Source organism: Equus asinus, chromosome 12, assembly GCF_041296235.1.
Source record: "Equus asinus isolate D_3611 breed Donkey chromosome 12, EquAss-T2T_v2, whole genome shotgun sequence".
Lineage (NCBI taxonomy): Eukaryota > Metazoa > Chordata > Mammalia > Perissodactyla > Equidae > Equus > Equus asinus.
The window spans coordinates 84786704-84808967 of NC_091801.1; the positions used below are offsets into that span (position 1 = coordinate 84786704).

General features: G+C 59.6%; 2 protein-coding genes across 10 annotated transcripts in view; both read right to left on the reverse strand.

The window, feature by feature from the left end:
- Positions 1–1585: 1585 nt before the first annotated feature.
- MAFA (MAF bZIP transcription factor A) lies at positions 1586–2959 on the reverse strand. The gene has a single exon (XM_044781036.2). The coding sequence runs from the start codon at positions 2801–2803 to the stop codon at positions 1733–1735; it is 1071 nt and encodes a 356-aa protein (XP_044636971.2). The 5' UTR covers positions 2804–2959; the 3' UTR covers positions 1586–1732.
- An 8221-nt stretch (positions 2960–11180) lies between these two features.
- Positions 11181–22264, reverse strand: part of ZC3H3 (zinc finger CCCH-type containing 3) — a 98215-nt gene continuing 87131 nt past the window's right edge. For 2 of the 9 annotated variants that reach the window (XR_011493416.1, XM_070481769.1), the window contains exons 10-12: positions 14613–14797; positions 13539–13680; positions 11181–11716 (exon numbers count right to left, since the gene is read on the reverse strand). Coding sequence is in view for 6 of the 9 variants with exons in the window: in XM_070481769.1 (XP_070337870.1) it covers positions 11685–11716; positions 13539–13680; positions 14613–14797 (359 nt within the window). In the remaining 3 variants the exon portion in view is untranslated. Of the gene's footprint in view, positions 11717–13538; positions 13916–14585; positions 14798–22264 lie in introns of all 9 variants that reach the window. The other 7 variants (XR_011493418.1, XM_070481770.1, XM_044781003.2 and 4 more) reach the window with 4 other exon arrangements.

A 22264-nucleotide genomic window follows, 5' to 3' on the forward strand; every position in this document is an offset into this window, starting at 1 on the left:
CTGCTGTCCCCAGACAGAGAAGCCGCACAGCCCTCTCCACCTGAGAAGAGCTGCGGGGAGCCCTGGCGGGGTCGGTGGAGCTCTTGTCTACAAATGTGCAAACCACCGACCTTTGCCTGACACCAGCCTGTAGTGAAGGGAAGTAACAATCGACTAAGTCCTGCAACCACCGGGGGGCCTGTCGGGCAAGATTTCCAGAGGTTCCGCCCCTCCTCAGTGCCCCGCAGCCCAGAGACAGAGGTCCCCCTTCAGGTGGGAGACCACGGGCTCAGAAGAACTGGGAACAGTGTTTGCCGCCAGGTTGCAATGACGCTGCACGTGGGATCACTACCAAGGATGGCCTCATGCCCTGCGCACCCCATCCTGCCTAGGTGGGAGCCTGGGGCCACCCCATGCCGCGCTCACTCAAGGAGCAGCCCCCCGGAGGCGGCAGGGCTGGTGCCTGCCGGGTCGGGCCACCTGACAGCAGCCTCGTCTACAACTCTGGTCACTTCTCCCAGTCCGCCCAGGCAGGGCCCAGTTTAGGGACCTCCTTTTCTTTCTATTCAGGGAGAAATATGGTAAAAACGAAAGCCACAGAAAAACCAGCCAGGTTCCAGTGACTTTTGGATCTAAATGAATTTATTTTGTTTGTCTTTTTTTTCTTTCCTCAGTTTCGTAGCAAATGAAAAAAAGAACCCAACAAAACCCAACAACACAACAAAACTTTCAACAAGCTGGCGGTCTCTGGCTCAGAGCGCTTAGCGGGAGCCGGCGGCCAGAGCCCAGAGCGCAGGCCGGGCTGGAGCGCGGGGCCTGGCGGTTCGCAGGGGCCGAGCACCGACCTGCCGTTCATTCTCCCGGCTAGTCCAAAAAGCACTCAGGCTTTAAAAAAAGATTGCACAAGCAAAACGAAACACAATTTAAATTAAAATAAAAACACTTTCTTCACCCGCCCCCATGCCAGGAGGTTCAGGACAAAACCTCCTCTCAAAAAGAATTTTTCTGCTAGAAATACTGTGCATTACTTTTTGTTTCTTTCACTTTCCTTGAAGGTTAAAATAAGATATTTCCCCGGGAGTCATAAATACGATCTGGTGCATAGAGAAATAGCAGCGCGGGAGTCCCGGCCGGCCCACCCCCCTCCCCCCTGCGAGCACAGTAGGGCAGCAGGACTGCACTCGGCATAGATAATGTTCCTGGGCTTCCATTTCTAGGGGACGCCGGTGGCAGGGTGGGGGGCAGGCGGGCAGGAGGGCGGGCAGGGGTCGGGCCCCTCCGAGCTAGCGACACATGCTGGGACACGCGACGTCTGAGGGCGACCCCGGCCAGGAAGGAGGGAGCTTCCTCCGGGGTTATCTAGTCAACGAGCAAAATAAATATAAATACTTCGAAAATAAGACCGCTTTAAAAAGGAGTAAAAACGGGCGAGGAAGGGAGGCAGAAAGAAAGAAAACCCAGGAGGGCGGGGCGCGTCGCAGTGAGAACCGCGTCCGACGTCTGTACAAGCGGAGCTGCGGGCAAGGTCGGCCCGGCCCGCCCTCCTGGAAGGCGCCGCGCCCCGCGCAGGGTAGTCGCGGCAGCGGCGGGACGCGCTCGGGGCTGAGCGCGGAGGCCGCGCCGCGGGAAGGGGCTCCAGTCCGGCGCCGGCAGACTGGGCAGCGGGGCGCGCAGGGCCGGCCCGGCCTACGGCCGCGTCCTGGGCCGCGGGTCCGAGCCTCCTCCGGGCGGCGGCGCGGGCTCGGTCCGGCGCTCACAGGAAGAAGTCGGGCGCGCCCTTGGCCCCGCCGGGGCCGACCTGCGGCGGCGAGGACTCCCGCGGAAAGCCGGCCCCGCCCGCGCCCCCGGGGCCACCCCGGCCCGCCAGCTTCTCGTATTTCTCCTTGTACAGGTCCCGCTCCTTGGCCAGGCGCCCCACCTCCAGCTTCAGCTGCTCCACCTGGCTCTGGAGCTGGCACTTCTCGCTCTCCAGAATGTGCCGCTGCTGCACCCGCTTGAAGCGGCAGGACTGCGCGTAGCCGCGGTTCTTGAGCGTGCGCCGCTTCTGCTTCAGCCGGATGACCTCCTCCTTACTGAAGCCGCGGAGCTGCCGGTTCAGCTCCCGCACCGACATGGACACCAGCTGGTCGTCGGAGAAGCGCTCCTCCAGGCGCACGTGGTGGCCTGCGCCGCCGCCGCCGTGGCCCGCGCCGCCGTGGTGGCCCCCGCCGCCGTGGTGGTGGTGGTGATGGTGGTGTGCGGCATGGTGGTGGGGGGGGGCGTGGTGCGCGCCGTGGTGGTGGCCGGCGCCCATGTCGTCCGCGCCACCGCCACCCGCGAAGCTCTGGCCCCGGAAGGCCTCGTAGGCCGCGGCGGCCGCCGGGTGGTGCGCGCCGTGGTGCCCGGCGTGGTGGCCGCTGCCGATGAGCGCCTCCACCGCGTCCTCGGGCGTCAGGTTGAGCGCCTCCGGGTTCAGGTGGTGCTGGTAGCCGCTCATCCAGTATAGATCCTCCAGCGCCGGCTTCCCCGAGGCGCCCCCGACGGCGCCGGGGCCCCCGCTCGCCGGCCCCGGGGCGCCCCCGGCCTGCGCCGCGCCGCCGCCGCCCCCCGCGCCGCCGCCGGTGCCCGGGCTGGGCGCGCAGAAGCTGGGCGAGGAGGGCACGGAGGAGCAGGGCGTGCTGAGCGGCGTCGAGGACAGCGAGCCGGGCGGCAGGCGGTGGCAGAAGCGCTCGGCCTCGGGCGGCTCCTTCTTCACCTCGAACTTCATCAGGTCGAAGTCGTTGACGTACTCTATGGCCAGCGGGCTGCTGGGCAGCTCGGCGCCCATCGCCAGCTCTGCGGCCATCGCCCGGGGCCCCGCCGCCGCGCAGGACTGAGCCCCGACCCGAGGCGGGGGGGGGGGGAGCGTGGGCCTCTCCCCCCCCTTCACTCCCCGGGGGGGCGGGTCCCGGCGTGCGCGGCCGCGGGGGGCGCCGGTTCCGGGCCGCGACGCGCGGGGAAAAGTTTCGCGTAGTCAACTCAGGGGCGGCCGCTGGAGACGCCGCTGGGGACGCCGCCGGTCGGGCCTCTCGGGGGGCCCCGGGCCGCTCCCTAGCGGGTGCAGGGCTTCGCTCCTCCCTGTCCCCGCGCCGGCGGCCCCGCGGGTGGCCGGGCGGGTGGCGGTGCGACCGCCGCCTCGGGCTGGTCGGGCTCCCGGCGCTCAGCCCGCGTCGGGCCGGCCCCGCCTCCACCGCCGAGCGCCGCGCCGCGCGTTCCCCTTTATAGAGCCGGGCGCTCGGGCCCGCCTCCCCGGGAGGGGCGTGCGCCCTCGGGCCAATCGGAGCCCCAGACCCGCCGCTCTTATTTGCCTATCCCCATGGCAACCCAGAGCCCAGCTGTCAATCTCCTGCAGGGAACAGCTGTGGGAAGGGGTGGTGACCGGCCGCCCGCGAAAGGAGGGGGCAGGGCCCTCTGGTGGCCGCTGCCGGGGACTGCACGGGCAGAGGGCGCGGGGCGCGCGGGGGGCTGGCGGGACCCCAGGCGCGGAGGTCGCGCGGGACGGAGGGGACTCTGGGGGCGCGGAGGGCGCGGGAGGCTCGGAGCGCGCGTGGGGAGGGGCGTGGGGAGAGAGGGGCGCGGCGGGCGCGCGGGGCGCGGGAGGCAGAAGGGGCTCGGAGCGTGGGCCCCAGCCTGTGGCCTCCGGGACCTCGTGTCCGCGACGGGGCGGCCGGAGAGTCTCGGGGAACAGAGGGGGCACCTGGGTGCCTTGGACCCCTCCACGTCGCAGGCCCTGACCCCGCAGCTCCTTCCCCGGCTCTTCCCGCTCTTCCCTGCCGGCGGGGAGGCCTCGTCCCGCCCCGCTAGCGTGGCGGCGCCGGGACCTTCCGGCCGCCCGACACGGGTGACACTGCGCGGCCCGGCCGGGCGCTGCACGGGGAGCGCCGGTTATTTTTAGCCCCGCTGTTCGGGCGGGTTCAAGAATTTAGTCAACAAAGTTGCTGGCACCTCCGTGCGGCGGGATCCACCGCGGACGCCCGGCTCCAGGGGCGCGCGGCGCAGGTGGGGACGGGGACGGCACGCGCCGGCGGAGGGGGGCTCCGGGGACCGGTGGGGCTCGGGGCTGGGGGGCACGGGGTGCGGGGTCGGAGAGACCCCGGGGTGGGAGGGGCGCAGGGCTGCCTCCGACCAGAGGGCTGCCAGGCCCAGCACCAGGGTGGCAATCCCGGATCCCAGCTGCCCACCAGCCCAGATCTGGCCTCCTGGCGGGGATTCGGGGCGCCCCGCATGCTCGGGGGGGCGGAGGTGGAAAGCCTCCAGCGCGAGGAGAATGCGCGGGCGCTCTGGCCTCACGGAGCAGTGGCACGGCTCGTCGCCCAGGGCTCGGTGAGGAGGAAAAGGAGCCGCCGGTGTGCCTGGAGCAGGGCAGAGATCCCTGACACCGCCCCTCCAGGGTCAACGGAGATGGAGGGACCCCACCTTGCCGCGGCATGACCCAGAGTGGCTCCCCCCTACAAAATTCTCTATACTGTCATACGACTTTTACAATTAAAGAATTCAATCTTAAATGTACCCTACTATGCATAGGAAGAAAAGTCTGGAAGGACATGGACAGGAAGTCACCAGGGGCAACCTAGCCATGTGCTGGGGGCAACTATCTAAGGGCTTTTACCTTGTTCCTGTCATGAATGTTTATTATTTTATAATAAAAATGACATACACCTGGCAGTGAAATCCCACTTCCTAAGATGTCATAGGGGTGGCCTGGCCCCAATGTGCTAGGCAGGTGCCCCTCGCCCCTTCTCCCTGGCGTGCACATTCCTCGGGGTGGGGCTGGGCTGGGCCTCCCCTGTAAGGCCAGGCCCCTCCCCTGTAATGCCAGGCCAGGCAAAGCATGAGGACCATCCTCCGGCTGAGATGGCTGAGCAGGAGGCAGAACCAAGGCCCTCGGCCAGGTGTTTGCGCTCCAGGCCACATGGGTTGCTGGATGTGTTTCCGGGCTTGGGGCTCCCTTTAGAGCTCCCAGGGTGCAGAGGGAGGCCCACAGCTCAGAGGACTCGTGCAGCTCCGTGAGAGCTGGTGGCGCATCTGCCTGTCCGAGGGGGAGAGAGCACTTGCATTGAGCTGCTGTGCCCCACCTGGCTGCCTGGCCTCTGCCCCTCGCTCTGTGGCTCCAGCCAGGCCCTTGGACCAAGCAGGGGCTTGGCACCAAGCCCAGGAGGGTGCTGGGGTGGAGGAGGAGCCCAACCTCATGCTGGTGCCCGTGGTAGCCAGGGTCCAAGATGGGCCCTTGTCATAGCCCCTGGCCTTAGGCCATGGGGCACCAACCCACAGCCATGTCTGGGCACTGGCACCCCCAGTCCCTCTGCAGTGCCTTTTCTTGTCCTGAGAGGTGCAAGAAGACAGCTGAGGCCCGGGCAGCCTTGCAGGTCAGCCCTTACCTGTCCATCCTGAACCTCCTCCAGGTATGCGCTCAGTCACCACCAAGCCAGGGGACAGTTCCCCCCACATCCAGCCCCAAAATGCAATGTTCAAGGAGGCTGGGCTCCACCTGGCCCACAGCCAGCCACCCCTCCATTCGATCACACAAACAGATTCATTCACCCTCCAACATAGTATTCATTCATCTCATTCATTCTTTCACTCCACTGGGGCAGAGGGACAGACAGTACATGGCCTGCTGCCAGTGGTGACCAGTGACTGCATTCAGAACTGGGGGAGAGACTCAGGGACTTTCAGGGCTCAAGGCCCCCACTGCCAGAGCAACCTGGGAAAGAGAAGGCTGCCTGTGGTTGAGCATGGCACCCACGTCCCTGACGGGCTTAGGCACCGGGCAAGCTCCCTGGGTCGAGACTTGGTGTCGGGGTTGGACTGGCTTTCTAGAAGTTCTTGGGCCAGCAGGCCTGCTCTTAGCTCTTGGCCACCCCCTGGGGAGCTCCAGGACCCCCCAGCTCTTGTCGGCCTGTCTGTCTGCTCCCTGGCCTCCAGGTGGTCTCTGCTGAGCCCTCTTCTGGCTTGCGAATCACAGCCGGGCAGGTGGGGAGGGGCCTGGAGTCCCAGCACGCAGGCTTTGGACGGCTCCCTGGCCAGGCCCAGCCATCCAGCGGCCTCTGCTGGCGCCCTGAAGAGCGGGTGCGACGGGCTCTCCCAGCCCAGGGAAGGTGCCAGCCTTCCCCGGCTCAGGGAGCTGGCTTCAGGCTCACTCTTTTCTCCTCAGAAACTCCCGTTGGCCACGCACTGGCTGGGGGAGTCTGAGGAGGCATCACAGCTGCGTGTGGGGAGCAGAGGGCGTGAGGGCCCGGGTCCACCCTCCCATCTGCAGGGATTGGCCAGTAGAAGGACCACAGAAAAAGCAGACAGGCATGCTGTGTGCCCTTGGCCACGGGGGCCCTCCAGAGCCACGCTGTCCTCTCGGCTCCCGAAACAGTCCATTTCGTAGCTGGGAGGAGAGCACACCAATTCCATGCTGCCCCGGAAAAGACTCTTTTTCTCCCCGTCTAGCACCAGCATGCCCTCCTGGGGCCTTTCACCCATCAAACAGTCAGTGCTCTGAACCCACAGAATTCCACAGGGACCACCCACATGGCTTGTCATGAAATATACCCCACAAATCTTTATTGAGCACCACTGTGTGCCAGGTTGCCCTGCCCCGGGGACACCTTCCATCAGGGAGGTGGCCCAGGGATCCCTGGTTGAAAACAAGCATGCCAAACCCTGATGGCATGATGCAGCATTTCATTAAATTTGTGGGCGCTGTGGCCGACAGGTTGGTCCTGGGTGTGGTAGGACGGCTTGTCTCTGACCTCGACAGCTGGGAGGATTTGAAGGTTCGAGCGACTGCACAGCTGATGGCTGGTGCCATGGGCAGTGTCTTTAGGCCCATGCCTGGAAGATGATGTCGGCCGTTGGCTGGACCAGCTCCATGCAGCATCTCTACACGGTCACTCACATGTGCTAATTGGGCTTCCTCCAAGCATGGTGGCTGGTTCCTAGCGCGAGTGTCCAAGAGAGCCAGGAAGATGCACCTGGCATTTTTGTGCATCCCGTGGTGCTCTGTTGGTGCATGTGCAGCAGTGGTCTGCCCACGTCCAAGGGGAAGTCGGGGAGGTTACCTCTGTAGGTCATGTAGGGGAAGAATGCTACACTGTTGCAGCATCTTTGGAATGCTACATTGTTGTAGTCTGCCAAAGTAGGGGTCAGAGGGCAGAAAACAAACCATAACATAAAAAAGTAAATTATATCAGTGTATCAGTTTCCTATTGCTACATAACAAATTACCACAAGTCTAGCAACTTAAAAACACACGTTTATCATCACCTAGTGTCTGTAGCCAGGAGTCCCGCAGGGCTTGGGTGGGGCCTCTGCTCAGGGTCTTGGGGTGTTGGGGTCTCATCTGGAGGTCCCTCTGAGGTAGGACGCCTCCAAGCTCCCTCAGGTTAGTGGCAGGACCATTTCCTTGAGTCTGAGGAGCCGAGGCCCCAGCTTCTTTCTGGCTCCCCCCATGGCCGCCCCCACAGGGCCGCTGATGGCATCAGGCCAGAGAGGAGAGCCTCTGGAGCATGTTGACCGGCAAGACTAGCCAACTTACGTTACATTATTATCTTATGTATCTTATCTTATTATCCTGCAAGGTGATGGAATCATGCCAGGTTCTATGACTGGAAACAGGTCCCAGGTCCTGTCCACCCTCCTGGCGAGTGGCCACACAAGGGCTGAGCACTGGACAAGATTATGGCCTGTCCCCAGTGCAGCATCTGGGAAGGTGAAAGGTCGGCAGGGAGCGGGAGGAGCCCTCAGAACCACCGGGGTAGGTCAGGTCGAGGGGGCCTGGCTGATGTGCGGACAGATCAGGTGCTCAGAATGGCCACGCTGAGGTGGGGTACCCACCATGAGGGCCCCATGGCCACCTCTGCGGGACCACAGGACCACCCACGGACAGGCGCCCAGCTCTCAGCGATTCTGCCACACCAAGGGGACCTTCCTGGTGTCTGTCCTGTTCCCCATACAGCACATGGGTTTCCGGATCCTTGCTGTTAACGCTCCCTCAGATAGAGCTATGCCCCGCGGGAAGAGTGCAGCACAGCACTGGATGGGTCTGGTTGGGTCATTTTTGTTCCTGAGATGCAGCTACTGAGCTGGGGCAAGTGGTCACCCGGCCGGCCAGCCTGCATGGATGCTACGATGGGAAGCTGCAAAAATTCTTGTCCCTCAGATGGCAGGCCCCTCACTCTCCAGGTCAAAGGTCAAATGTGCCACAAACACCCCCACTCCTGCCCTGTGCTGCTCAGCACCAGGCAGGGCCCAGCTGAAGGCCTCTTCTCTGCCTCACTCCCTCCCGCCAGGGATTTCTTCCTGGACAGTGACTCTCTCCACTTAGGGGGCTCATTTGCACTTAAAATGAGGAGCCAAGGAGCCAAGCATGCCAGGAGCCATTCTAGGGGGTGTACACAGCCGCGTGAGCAGGTGGGGAGCAGGAGGCGTTGCCTCCTTGGGGAAGGGCACCAACCTGGAGGGTCAGTGAAGGCCCGCTCCTCCCTCCTGCAGGGTCTCTGCCCACGCACTCTGCCAGTTATATGACTTCAGGTCTCTCCCCATCCTCGTGGGTCCTTGTGGGACGGTCTAAGAACCTGCATGACCTGCGGCACCAGGGCAGTGCATGAGAGAGTACTGGCCCCGGCCAAGGTTGGTGGGATCCAGGAGAGGGGGCGGCCCTTCCCTGGGTCAGGGAGCTGAGCTCTTGGCAAAGGCCTACGCAAGAAAGAGGCTCCAGGGAGGCCCTGCCTGGAACCTATGTCATCCTTGGCCAGCACCTCACTTGATGTGGGTTGGTGCAGGCTGATGTTGGGGGCGAACTACATCTTCATCCCCAAGGGTTTTCGTTGGCTGCCCCTTGGTACAAGGAGCCCAGAGTGACCACTGGGCATGCTCGGCACAGAGGAACTGCCCCCTTCTCCTGCCCAGGAGCAGGAACTGTGACCAGGTAATGCCCAAGGCTGACAAGGTCCCCAAATGGGTCACAGGGAGTGGTGGGGGCCCCGGGCCCAGGCTCACAGGGCAGCCACTGGCCTGGGCATCTCCTGCTTCCTGGAGAGCCCAGCCGTTACTGAGCCTTCCATGCTGGCCCATGGCAGTCAGACTGACTGTTTCCACATGGGGGGCTGTATTGTGGGGCAGTGGGGCCTGGATCCGAGCCACTGTCACACTCCCCTGCCCACGGGGCATTGCGGGGCCTGGGTGGGCCATGTGGCTCTGTGAGCACTTGGAAAGCCCTGGTCGTGCTGGAGGAGGGGCAGGGTGGCTCCCAGTGAGTGTGGGGCTGAGAGGGGCAGGCCCTGGTGAGCAGCGGAGCTCCTGGGCCCGCGGGCATGCAGCATGCAGTGGGCCAGCTGCCTACTGGGCAGTGGGGAGCCTGCCCACCATGGACACACCTGCCCACCTCGTGTCCAGCCAGTACCTACCTCGCAGCCTGGGGTGCAAGGGTGTGTCCCCTGTTTACTGTGGAGGAAGGATAGGGAGGCAGGGAGGAGGTGAGGCGCTGAGCCAGCCGAAGCTTGGATTGGGCTGGACCAACAACCGTCTCTCTGTCCACCTGTCCTGTCTGGAAGGTGAGGGAGAATCTATCCCCTGGCCTCTCCCATCATTAAAGGGTCCCCCTTCTCAGGGAGCTCGTGGTGGATGCCAAGAGGGAACCCTGGGGCCTGCTCCACCCTCGTGTGACTTGGCCTCGGCTTCAGCCCCAGGGAAGCCCCGCTGTTGCAGGTCGCAGCCCCCAGCTCTGTGGTGTTCCTTTTGTTAGCCCTCAGCCCGGGATCCACAGCTCCCACTGCCCCTCCGAGGGCCTGGGCTGAGGCTGACACAGAGGGATCCCAAGGGGTGGCTGGGCGAGGACGCGTGGCCTGGAAACACTGGCCCTGGGTGTGCTTGGCTAGAGCAGTCCTAGGGCCAGGCCCACGGTGGGGGCCTGCTGAGTTCATTGATGGTGTGGGCCCTTTCTTTCCAGTCAGGTTCTACTCCACAATCCAGCACCCTGCCAACCCAGCTGCAGCAGGAGCCCTGGGCACACACGTTGGGCCTCAGGGACGTTGGCAGTGGCACCAGCAATGATCACTACGACATGACTGCTCCGCTTGACTGGGCGTCTGCCATCACGGACACTAGGCAAGCCCCTCGCTGTAAAGCAGCCGTAGTTCTCCTCTCTTTTGGGCTGGTGCAGGAACACCCCACCTCACACACATGGACTGGTGGAGAAGAGGACCCCACAGGAGCCTGACCGTGGCCTCGTGGGGCAGAGCGTCCACCCTGCCCGAGCGTCGGCTGCGCCACGGGGCCTGCGTTGTCAATGGGACCCTCGTGGCTGTGGTGTGGGCAGAGGCCTAAGTGGTACCCACATGGGTGGCCTCACGTGCTTCGGCCTGTGCCTGCCAGTGCTGCCCCTTCAACCTGGGCCCAGAAGCAGCAGGTGGAGGACGAGCGGTTGTGCAGGAGAGCTACCTCCGGGCTGAGGCGCAGAGCTGCAGGCCAGGAAGTGAGGCTCAGAGAGCACACGGCGGTTTGTTATGTGGTGATACTGGGGCTGTGGCTGACTGACAGATGGAGACGCGGGGTGGCCACCCCAGGAGGAGGCTGTTGGCCATGCTCTTCTCTGGAGGCAAGGGGTAAACACCCTGAACAGCTCTCACCTCCAGCACAGGCATGTGAGCCTCCTCCCTCAGGCTGCCCAGGCTGCCCTCTATCCCCTGCCCTGGCCCAGCCACTCTTCTGAGAGCCCTGGGAGAGGGGCTCTGGAGAGAACCTCAGCTTGGGGAACCCTGGCCCGAGCCAATCATGTCCAACATCCCCCAGGGCCCCTCCTAGGCCTCTCCCCTCCACAGATCACCAGGCTTGGCCATGGGGGAGAGGCTGCCCCACCCTCTGAGCCCCTCAAGGAGGCGGGGATGTGGGCTGACATTCCTGCCCAGAGGTGGTGGGGGGCTGTGCCTTTACCCGGCCCAGCCATTCAGGCCCAGGGCCAGGCAGGCAGGTGGGAGGACAAAGCAGGGGCCACTGGAGGGGGCTCTGTAGTTCCCAGGGGTCTGTGGCCAGCCCCTCACCTTCCTGGGGGCACTCCCCAATCTCAGACCTGCAGGTCATCCCAGGGGAGCACCTGTGGGGGAGGCTCTGGGGCCCATGGACAGCATGTGTCCACCTGAGGTGGCGCCCAGCAGGGCTGGATGGTGGTGTGGCGGCAGTGAAGACAGCCAAGCAGACACAGGATAGAACCTTTATTGCTGAACACAGAACACGGCCAGGGAGGCCCGGCCGGCTGCTTCCTCCCTGGGCACGAGTCCTGGGGGAGGCTGGGGCCACGCCACAAGGCTGTTGCCATACTCACAGCAGGGACGGGCCTGGGCATGAGCCCTGGGGGAGGCTGGGGGCCACGCCACAAGGCTGCTGCCATACTCACAGCAGGGACGGGCCTGGGGCAGAGGGTTGGGGGTGCGTCCTGGGAGCGAGGCTGAGGACCCAGAGGTGGGGAGGTGGGTGATGTGGAGGGTCTGACTGAGCAGGGGCCCAGCCCGAGGAAGAAGGCAGGGCCCTGGGCACACTCTGGTCATGGAAGGCTGAGAGCCAGGCGGGCAGGGTGGTGGCCCTGTGGCCCCCAGTGGGGGCTTGGTGGCGGGCGGTCCCTCCTCTGGGGTGGTGGTGGGCGGAGCCTCCTTCCTCTCCAGGGACGAGGGGCTGAGGTAGGCGCGAGCTGGCCCCCTGGGCCCTCACAGACGGGGTTTGATGTGCAGAGGTTTCCCTGTTCCAACAGGGACAAAGGTCAGGCACCAGGAGCCCCCCAGCCAAGAGAAACCCCCCCACCGCCTAGCTTCTGGGTCAGGATCGGGGCACTCCATCAGCCCAGGCCTGCACAGTGGGGCTGCTAGAAACAGGGAGGAGCGGGTTTGGAGAGGCCGCCATCTTCCAGCCCCTCTGCCCACCTGCCCTGGGATCCAGCTGCCCAGCAGGGCACGGACCTGGCCCGTGGTGCAGAGAGGGGCAGCAGCGGCCTGCCAGCTGGGAGCTATAAATACCAGGTGCACGCCACCTGCATGCAGCACCAGCACGCTCACACCTGCAACAAGGCTGCCAGACGCACACGTGGCGGCCACACGGCGCCTTCCACGTGAAAAGCTAGGGTGTATGCGAGCAGTTGGCTGTTGGGGGGTGACTGAGGCCCCTGTGCAGGGTGAGAGGGCCCAGAGCAGGTGGTCTGGAAGGGCTTCCCACTGCAGAGCACCGGCCTGTGGATGAGAGTCCCGTCCAAGGGGGCTCCCAACCCATGTGTCCTGAGCTCACTGGGTACCACACCTCTCCCTGCTCTGACTGCTCCGGGACATCTGCTGCCAGGTCCCCGTCGACCACAGATGCCTCCATGTGGCTGCCCACAGGCACAGCACTGTCCATAGGTCTCCCGCAAGCCTGCCTCTCCTCCCAGGTGCCCCTCTTCAGGGCTGAGGACCTCAGTCACCTGCTCAGCCAAACTACAGGCGGGAAGTCAGGCCCAGCCAGCCGGGGCCCCAGGCCTGCAGACTTCACAGGCCTCTGCCCGAGGCCTTGGTCCCTCCTGGGTGGCTGCTTAGGCAGGTGCAGCTAGGCCCTGGGGCCATCCCAGGCCCACCCCAGGCCCACCTCCACCTGCCCCTCTAACTCCCAGCCCTGGCCAGGCAGAGCGAGGCCGGGCAGGAAAGGAAGGCTGATGGGGGCCCCCAGGCCAGGGGAGGTCTCTGCAGCCTCTCCTGAGCCTTGCCCCGCCGCCTGCCTCCTCTGCTTCTGGAGTTGGCTAACGGCTTCCTGAGCTTACAAAAAAAAAGAGGCGGCTTCTTCAGGGCCCCCATCTGCTCCTTCCCCACCAGTGAGCCGAGAGGCCCACCTAGATAGAGGGGCCAGTGCCCTGGCCAAGGGGTGGGAGGGCCTGGCCGCAGCTCCGTGCCCCTGCAGCGGGGGCTATGAATGGGCGGCGCGGGCCGGCCCCTCCGCATGGGCGTTTGAGTGTGCTCAGCGGAGCTGTTCGAGAAGGCTGCAGCAAGCATCTTCCATTAATGTTACGACCGTGAAATATGACAATAAAATGATAGCCGTATGGTCGCAAATTTGCAGCCCGCCGAGCTACGTGGGGTTTATCGTCACTCAGACGCGCGGAGAGCTGTAAAATGTTTACAGAAAGGGTCGTTTGCAGCCATAAAATCCTCTTTTCTCTCCTAAACAAGGCTGAGTGGAGCCATTTACCGAGCCCCAAATGTTCATCGGGGGAGAGGGAACATCTGTTCTCCCCAGGAGCGTGCGGTGATCTTCCAGAACAAATTAACAGAAATGGGTGCTTCCTAATTAAATCAGCCCTCGGCTGGGGTGGTCTGTGCAGGCGACCGCTGCTGCTCTCACACCTCAGTGGGCCCTGCCCCTGTGGCCAGCAGGTGTACACTCGCCAGCCCGGGACACAGCGCAGCAGCGCCCAGCCCACACTGGGCCCTCCGGAACCATCCAGGCCCCACCTGGAGATTCTGACTCGGTGGGACTAAGGTGGGCACTGAGAAGGAGTCCCTGGCCATGCTGGGCTGGGCTCTGGGGGCCAGGCTGCCTACCTGAGTCCTTGGTTGGGGGGCTCCTGGAAGTCCGGGCCCTGGGCTGGCCTCCTGGGCTTGGCGAGGACTGCAGGGAGATGAAGGAAGGCAGCTTGGAGAGGCTGCCGGAGCCTGTCACTGTCACCGCAGAGGCAGCCTCTTCCTGGAGAGACAGCTCCTCTTGGTCCAAGGACAGGGAGGGGGACGAGAGGCAGGGGGGAGAGGAGGAGGGGGAAGAAGGGGAGGAAGAGGAGGAGGAGGGGGCCTTTGATGACAAGGGAGAGGCTGAGGCTGCAGCTAACACCCGGGGGGAGGAGGGAGGGGAGGCTGAGCCAGCAGCCATGGAGGTGGGGGAGCTGGGCATCTGTCTGGTGGGGCGCTGGGTGGCCGAGGACTTCCTGTGGGAAAGGAGGGGAACAGAAGTGTGAGGGGAGGTGACTGCTTGGCAGGGCAGGGGCCCGGGGGGCGGTGGCCGACCACCTGTGTGGCGCCTGTCCCAGTGGCAGGGCTCCTGGCCCCTCCTCACCCATTCCTATCCCAGCAGCCACTGCACATCACCATCCAGGCCCAAGGCCGGCTGGTGGCCCCAAGGTCAGGCTTGTGACATGATGGGACCTGTGGCCTGAGGCAGCTGGGGTCGGCCCAGCCAGCAAGCTCCAGCTCACACTGACACTGTCCTCACCTTCCGGAGCCTGTCCTCCTCATCCATGAGGCTCCTACACTCACAGGCCAGGTGGGCACATGGGCCCAGCCATGAGCATCACCCAGGATCCCGCGGTCTGCTGGGGGTGGGAGTGGGTGGCAGAGAAGGTCCCACTCCCTCCCTGTGGTGGAGGCTGGGTAGCCCCACTCAGGCTGGTCTGGGCCAGGGACACCCTCGACTCTGTCCACCCTGGGGAACCGCAGTGGGGCACCTCTGGAGGTCACTTCATTCTCAACTTTGGACTGAGGTTTCTTTTTGGGTCTGAAACCCAAAGAGCTGGGTCGGGGTATAGCGGTTCCCCCAAGAGGTCCTGAATGTCCCCCAGAGCAGGGAGGGGCTGCTTCCTGTCCACCCCCAGAGCTTACACATGCAGTGCCCGCTGTCCCCGTCACCTGGGCCCGTGGCCGCTGGACACCCTGCTCCTGGGGGCTGTGCTGCTGGGCTCTGGGGCCATGGGTGTAGCAGTCTGCCGGCTGAGGCGCTTCTGGTCGCGGTGGAGCAGCTGGCACTGGGCCCCCCGGGGGCAGACACCCCTGCGGGAGAAGTCTGGGCACAGCAGTGTGTGCTTCCTCTTGCACTGGAAGGAGAAGGGGCAGAGCGGGGCGAGTGGTGGAGGCCCCTGTGTTGTGTGTGGCGGCCCTGCCTGCTCCACCCACGTGGGCTCAGGGCCAGAGGCTTCCTGTTGGAGGGCAGAGGCCCTGAGGCCAGGTGCACTGGGCCTGCATCCCCACCCATTCCAAAAGATGCCCCCTGAGCACTCCAGGGGGCGAGGGCACCGCCCAGCTCAGGCCTGAGCCTGGACTGAGGGCAAGGACTGGGTTGGCTGGGGGTTCTGCCAAGCTGGTGTGGGGATTCCCAGGGTGCTAAGCCCTTCTCCGGAGCACAGCTCACCCATTCTGGTGGGAGACGGGGGTGGAGCTCCAGGGCGGTGGACCTCAGAGGGCGGGGTTCAGGTTTCAAGCCCAGGGGTGTGGCAGGTCGGCCAAGGCCAGGCAGCAGGGGTCGAGGCTGGCCACACACTCGATCCACTGCACCTGTCATGGTGGCTAATTATACCCTCGGGGGGGGTGGGTAGGCAGTGGGGGGCATCCGGCAGGTGCTCCAGGCAATGTGCACCCGCTGGGCCACAGGGAACTGTGAAGCCTCTGCCCATGGCCTGCCTTTCTCCCGCTGCCCTCCCTGAGGTGGGAGGCCCTGCTGTGTGCCCACCTCTTGCATGAGGCCGTTCCAGGGGAGGGCTGTCCTCTTTTCCCCACGCCCCCTGCAGCTGGCTTAGTGGGCATGACCCGGAGGAGAAGGCAGAGAGTAGTGAGCCTGGGGCACCCTGACTGCCCTTCATGTTGGGCCAGGTGACAGGCAGCTGGGGATGCGCTGGAGAGACCCAGACTCAGACAAGAACCACAGCAAACAGAGCAGCTGCCAAGCTCACCCAGGGTCCAGTTTACAGGCAGCCCCAGTGCCAGAGTGGCTGCGTGCTCGCAGTCCGGGGTGTGCTCTGATGCAGCGAATACAGCCGCGTGCCACATGGTGACGTCTCGGTCAACAACGGAGGGCAGATACGATGGTGGCCCCATAAGTTTAGTGCCATCCAGCCTAGGTGTGTAGTAGGCTGTACCATCTAGGTTTACGTAAGTCACTCCATCATGTTCGCACAACAACGAAACCGCCTAGCAACACGTTTCTCAGACTCTGTCCCTGCTGTTAATCAACACACGACGGTACGCAGCAACGGCCGCCAAGCCACTTCCTCCCAAGCCCCATAACCTCCCTCTCTGGAATCTGTCCTCTGAGTCCTGGATCTTGGCCCTGCCCCCAGAACCCAGGAAAAAGAGCCTGGCTGAGGACCTCATGGAGCATGCCACCCATTCTGTGAGAAGGATCTGGACACTGGTCCCATTCTTGTCCTCACACCTGGCCTCTGGCTGCCACCAAGAGACTAGAAACCCTTCACACTGGTGCTTGGGGTCTGGCATGCAGATGGGAGCAGACTGCAGCTGGTAGGCTGGCTGGGAAGGTGGCAGGGCCACTGCACACCCACTGTGCCTCACGCCAGCTCATACCTGCAGTAGGCTGGACCCCCTGCCCCCAGCAGAAGGCAGGCTCAGGCCACAGCGGCTCACTCACTCCTTCCACATGGAGTCGAAGCCCCTCTCCACTGCGCCCGGCTGGCAACACAGGGTCCTGAAACCCGGTGGCCCCACCCTAGTGGGGAGCCCTACAGGGACGCTGAGGCGCCATGGTGGGGTTGGCAGCCGGCACTGGCTACAGGGACTGGGCAGGCGGGGTCTTCTGGGGAACAAGGGCAGTTTGGGCAGGTAGAGGGGATAGGAAGGACCTCGGGGGGAGAGGGCCCTGCACCAGATAAGAGAAGACCCACTGCCAGCAGACCCTCCAACAGCCAGCTCTGGATGCTGGGCTGCACGTGGAGAGGCGATCAGAGGGTGCCAGGGCCGGCGCCACCCTGGCGGTGGCCATGAGCTACACAGCTGCTCTGGGCACGACATGCAGGAGGAGGCCAGACTCGGCAGAAAAGGAAGAATGTGAGAGAAGGCATTTGTGTTTCCTCCCTGATCACATGTTGAAATTTGTGAGACAATGGGTAAATAAAGTTCATTTCACCTGTTTTGTTGTTTTTTTTAACTAGAAACTTTTAAATCCCACATGTGGTTCCCAGCTGGCTGACCTTCCTAGTGGACAGTCCTGGTCTGAACTAACCCTCTTCCGGAGAACAACCGAAAACCTAGCGTTGAATGTAAAGAACTTTCTCAAATCACCGAAGAGCTATCAAGAAAGTAAAACGACAGAAGAAAATCTACTGGGAAACACGCTGGACACAAAGCAACCCCCAGATTCCAAAGGCCCGAGCTCCCCATCTAGACCACACTCACTGAGGAAAGAGCAAAACCAACCCACTCCAACCCCCAGAGGTCTGGAGATTAAGAAAGGCACAACTAAATAAGTCATGGGCCAAAGGAGGAACAATGGAAACGAACAATATTTTAGAAGTAAATGATAACACGAAAACGCCCTGTCCCACGTGACGGACGAGCTGCCGCAGGACTCGGGGAGGCCCCAAGCCCTGTGGGCCTTCAGCAAACAGGATCGACCACCTCAGGGCAACAGCGGAATGACCCAAAGAAAGCAGGTGGAAGGAAATAAAGAGAAGAATACAAATTAATAAAATAACAAAAATGCAACAAAAACCAAGGGAGTCAAAAGCTGGTTTTTTGAAAATATTAATGAATGTTTCCAATAAGATTCATGAGGAAATAAAGAGAAAAGGAACACAGAAACGACATTAGAAAAGATGAAAGTGCCATGGCTATCACTCTGCAGAAAGCAAAAGGGCGTCAAGATGGTGCAATGAACCAACTTTATGCCAATGAATCTGAAAACACAGGCGAGATCAACAAATCCTAGAAAAACTGACAAGAAGAAAACTGAAAGCTGAATGAATATTCCCGTGAGCATAAAGGAATTTGAATTAGTCGTTAAAGACAGCAAACTCCAGCCCAGGGTTCTGCTGGTGGTTTCACCAAATATGCAAGAGACGCGTCACTCCAGCCTCACACCAACTGGTCCACAGAAGAGGGAAGCAGAGAACACTTCCCAACTCGGCTGATGCGGCCAGAGCAATCTTGAAACCCAAACCTGACCAGTACCAGATGACAAAAAACAGTTAGGCCAATTTCACTCATGAACCAAGATTCAAAAGTCCTACACAAATTATAAAAAACTGAGTCCTACAACGTATAAAAACACTAGTATATCAGGATCAAGTTGAGTTTACCTGAGGAATGCAAGGTTAGCTTAACATCAGAAAATCATGCAACAGAAATTAGCACATTAACAGACTGAAAGAGAGGAATCACATGACCACCTCAATAGACACGAAAGAAGCGTTTAAAAAAACAGCACAATTCAAAGTTGTGCAAATCAGTGATCGAAAAGAACTTCCTTAGTTTAATATAAAGCCTTTCCCCAAAGAACCTTCCAGAAGGCATCACTCATCGAGGGGAAAGGCTGTAAGCCCACTACCATCACAGTCAACACTGTCCTGGGGTCACAGCCAGGGTGGGAAGGCAAGCAAAAGAAAGAAAATGGAACTGAACTCAAAGGAAGAAGAAAATGGTTATTATTTGCAAAAGATGTGATTGTCTATGTAGGAAAACCCAAGAGAATCCCCAGGTAAATTATAACAATTATAATATAGTTTAGCAAGGTTGCTGGAAACAAAATCAATAAAAAAAATTATATCTATATACCAATGAACAGTGAGAAAAATAAAATTTAAAAATATGTTTATAATAACAAAAAAAGTGGTAGGAGTAAATCTAACAAGAAAAGTAAGAACTTTAGTAAAAGACACCACAGGAGAGGCCTGCCTGCTTTGGGACAGACAGCTCGTTCTTGGGCAGCAAGGCTCGCTGCAGAGACAGGTGCCAAGTGTCAGCAAACTGAGCATGGACTCAGGACAAGCTCAACCAAAATTCCAACTTCTCAAAAAATTTACATTGAATTTAAAATACATTTCTGGAAGAATAAAGGACAAGAATAGCTAACACGGCTGTGAAGAACAACACGGTGAAGGAATTTGCTGTATTATTATGAATTCCTGTAAAGCTTAAATAATCCTGAGAGGATGGGATTGGCTCAGGGACAAGCCGAGCAATGAACAGAACAGAGAGCCCAGAGACAGACCCTTGTCTACGAAAAGCCGGCTCTCGAGGAGCTGCCTACAGGTCCAGGGGGAACAGGCTTCCCCATATAAGGACGAAGATCACTCACAGCTGGCTAAAGGCGGGAGCCCACAGGGTGCGTGAGACACGAGGCCTGACTGGCAGCAGGGGAGGAGTCCTCCACAGGACACGGAAAGCACACACCGTACAGGAAGACTGAGGAGATGACCTCCACCAAAATTAAGAACTTTTGTTTTTCAAAATGTATCACAAAGAAGTGAAAAAGTAAACCACAAATGGAAGGAAGGTATTTGCCACTTATCTGACTGACAAAAGATTAATATCTACAGTATTTTATATTTGTATATTTTTTACGTTCATATTTATATTTTATTAATTTCCTGTGAGTCAGTAAGACAAAACCAACCCAACGTAAAAATGTCCCCACCCTCACTTAAAAAACCAACACAATCTCAGGTATTTCTCCTAAGAGAAGGCACAAAGGGCTTAAACATAGGGAGGGGGTTTGGCTTCATTTAAATCAGAGAAAGGCAAACTTAAAAATATAGTGAAGTAACTTTTAATCCTTCAAATGGTCAAAAAAAAAAAAGAGGTTGAACATTACCAAGTACTGGCAAGGAAGCTGGTCCATGAGTGTGACAGGCACAAGCTGCCTGGATATCGTCGAGTTTCCTATCAGAGGACCGTCATACGCTCCACGCTTGTGGCCCATGCCTTGCTACAAGCTCTAAAGCCCTGGTCCCCACGGCGGGTTGGCAGAGCCTGCGGCACAAACTGTTCCCCAACATGCTAGCCTGCCCTCCACGAAGCACATTCCGCAAAGGCAAGGCCACGAGGGACCTGGACCAACTGCACTGCCCACCCATGCTCGCTTCCACAGCCACTGGACCTCCTGGGGTCCCCACTTGCATTCTAGGGCCCTTCCCCACTGCCTCCCTGCCCCAGGACAGGTGATCTGCCAGGACAGGGCCAAGTGGTAACCGTGGCAGAGCTGGGGAGTGCAGGGACTCTGGTGGGCCTCTCCTTGGCTACGAACACGGTGGAATCTTCCATCTGGCTTGTCCCCAGTAGCCTCCAATGCTCGTGCAGCCCAGGGGCCACGGGCCTTCCCATTCCACAAGGGTCCTGCCAACTCATCTCTGCCCTCGGCCTCCTGCACGGGCAGTCTCCCTTGGCACTCCTCCCTCCTGGGTGCTAGGTCTGATCTCTACTGCCAGCAACACCTCCACTGGGGTGGCCCATCAGCGTGCCCTGTCCTCAGTGATTCATCAGCTTCCTTCTCATCCTCCAAAACCAAAGCCTCTCCCTTCTCCAGTTGGAGGGCATCCCAGACTCTCCCCTCTCCTCCCCTCTGCAGGCCTCTCGAACGCATCTACTTCCCTCTATTCGCCAGGCCTACCCTAGGCCAAGGCCTGCCTCATCGATTCCAAAACTGGTAACCAAATGCAATGTCATATCCTGGAACGGAAAACAGAAATTAGTGGAAAACGGTAAAATCCAAATAAAGCCTGGAGTTAAGTTGGTAGTAACATACCAATGTTAACTTTTTAGTTTTGACAGATGGCTAGTTATGGTCACGTAAGATACTAACAGTAGGGAGACTGGGTGAAGGGTATATAGGAATTCTGCACTATCTTTGCAACTTCTCTGTAAATCTACAATTATTACAAAATAACAAGTTTTTAAACACAATAAATGAACAGCACTCTATGCTGGGCCCTGAGTCATGAACGAGCCCACACAGGAGGCAGTGAGGTGGGTGGGGGGGACCAGGGACCCCCTCCAACTCAAGGTGCTGGCTGGGCTGGATTCGTTCTGAGGGCATCAGAGGTCACTGGAGAACAGGACCCAGAGCCTGCAGCAACAGAATCTGACCCGAGGGCTGGATCTGTCTTTCGGAAAGGACAATTAGATGGGCAAGCCTCTGGGAAGACAACCCAGGGAAAAGAGAGGAAACGCAAATTAAATACAGATAGAAAAGGTTAAAAGCTCCAGATACAAGAGAGAATGTCACAGTCGGCCCTCTGTACCCAGGTTCTGTATCTGAGGATTCAAATGCCCCCCTGCTCGAAAGGCCTACGATGGTTTGTATCGAACACGTGCAGACTTCTTTCTCGTCATTATTCCCTACACAATACAGCGGAACAACTGTTCTTACAGCATTTACATCTTCTCAGGTGTTACGAGTCATCCAGAGATTATATAAGTAAACGGAGACCTTACTTTATTGTGCTTCTCAGATATTGAATTTTTTACAAATTGAAGGTTTGTGGTAACCCTGTGTCAAACAAAAATGCTGGTGCCATTTTTCCAAGAGCATTTGCTCACTTCATGTATCTGTGTCACATTTTGATAATTCTCGTCATATTTCAAACTTTTTCATTATTATATTTGTTGTTGTTTTTGTGTGTGTGTGAGGAAGACTGGCCCTGAGCTAACATCTGTTGCCAATCTTCCTCTATTTTATGTGGGATGCTGCCACAGTGTGGCTTGACGAGCAGTGCTACGTCCACACCCAGGATCCGAACCTGCAAACCCCGGGCTGCCAAAGCGGAGAGCACAAACCTAACCACTACACCACCTGGCTGGCCCCTTCATTATTATATTTGTTACGGTGATCTGTGATCAATGATCTTTGATGTTACTATTGTAATTATTTTGGGGTGCCACAAACTGCACCCATGTAAGACGGTGAATTTAATCAATAAATGTTGTGTGTCTATGTTTGTTTCTGAGGACTATTCGCCCTGAGCTAACATCTGTGCCAGTCTTCCTCTATTTCGTATGTGAGACGCCTCCACAACATGGCTAATGAGTGGAGTAGGTCCTTGCCTGGGATCTGAACCTGCGAACCCGGACAGCCAAAGCAGAGTGCACCGAACTTAACCATTACGTCACAGGGCCGGCCCCACTGACAAGCCATTCCCCATCTTTCTCCCTCTCCTCATGCCTCCTTATTCCCTGAGACACAGCAACATTGAAATAGGCCACTTAATAACCCTACCATGGCCTCTAGGTGTCCAGGTGAAAGGAAGAGTCTCACGTCTCTCACTGTAAATCAAAAGCTAAAAATGGTTAAGCTTACTGAGGAAGGCATGTTGAAAGCCAGGATAGGCAGAAAGCTAGGCCTCTTGCACCAAACAGTTAGCCAAGTTGTGAATGCAAAGGAGAACTTCTTGAAGGAGATTAAAAGTGAACACACGAATGACAAAAAAGCAAAACAGCCTTATTGCTGATGTGGAGAAAGTCTGAGTGGTCTGGATAGAAGGTCAAAGCAGCCACAACATTTCCTGAAGCCAAAGCCCAGTCCAGAGCAAAGCCCTAACTCTTCAATTCTGTGAAGG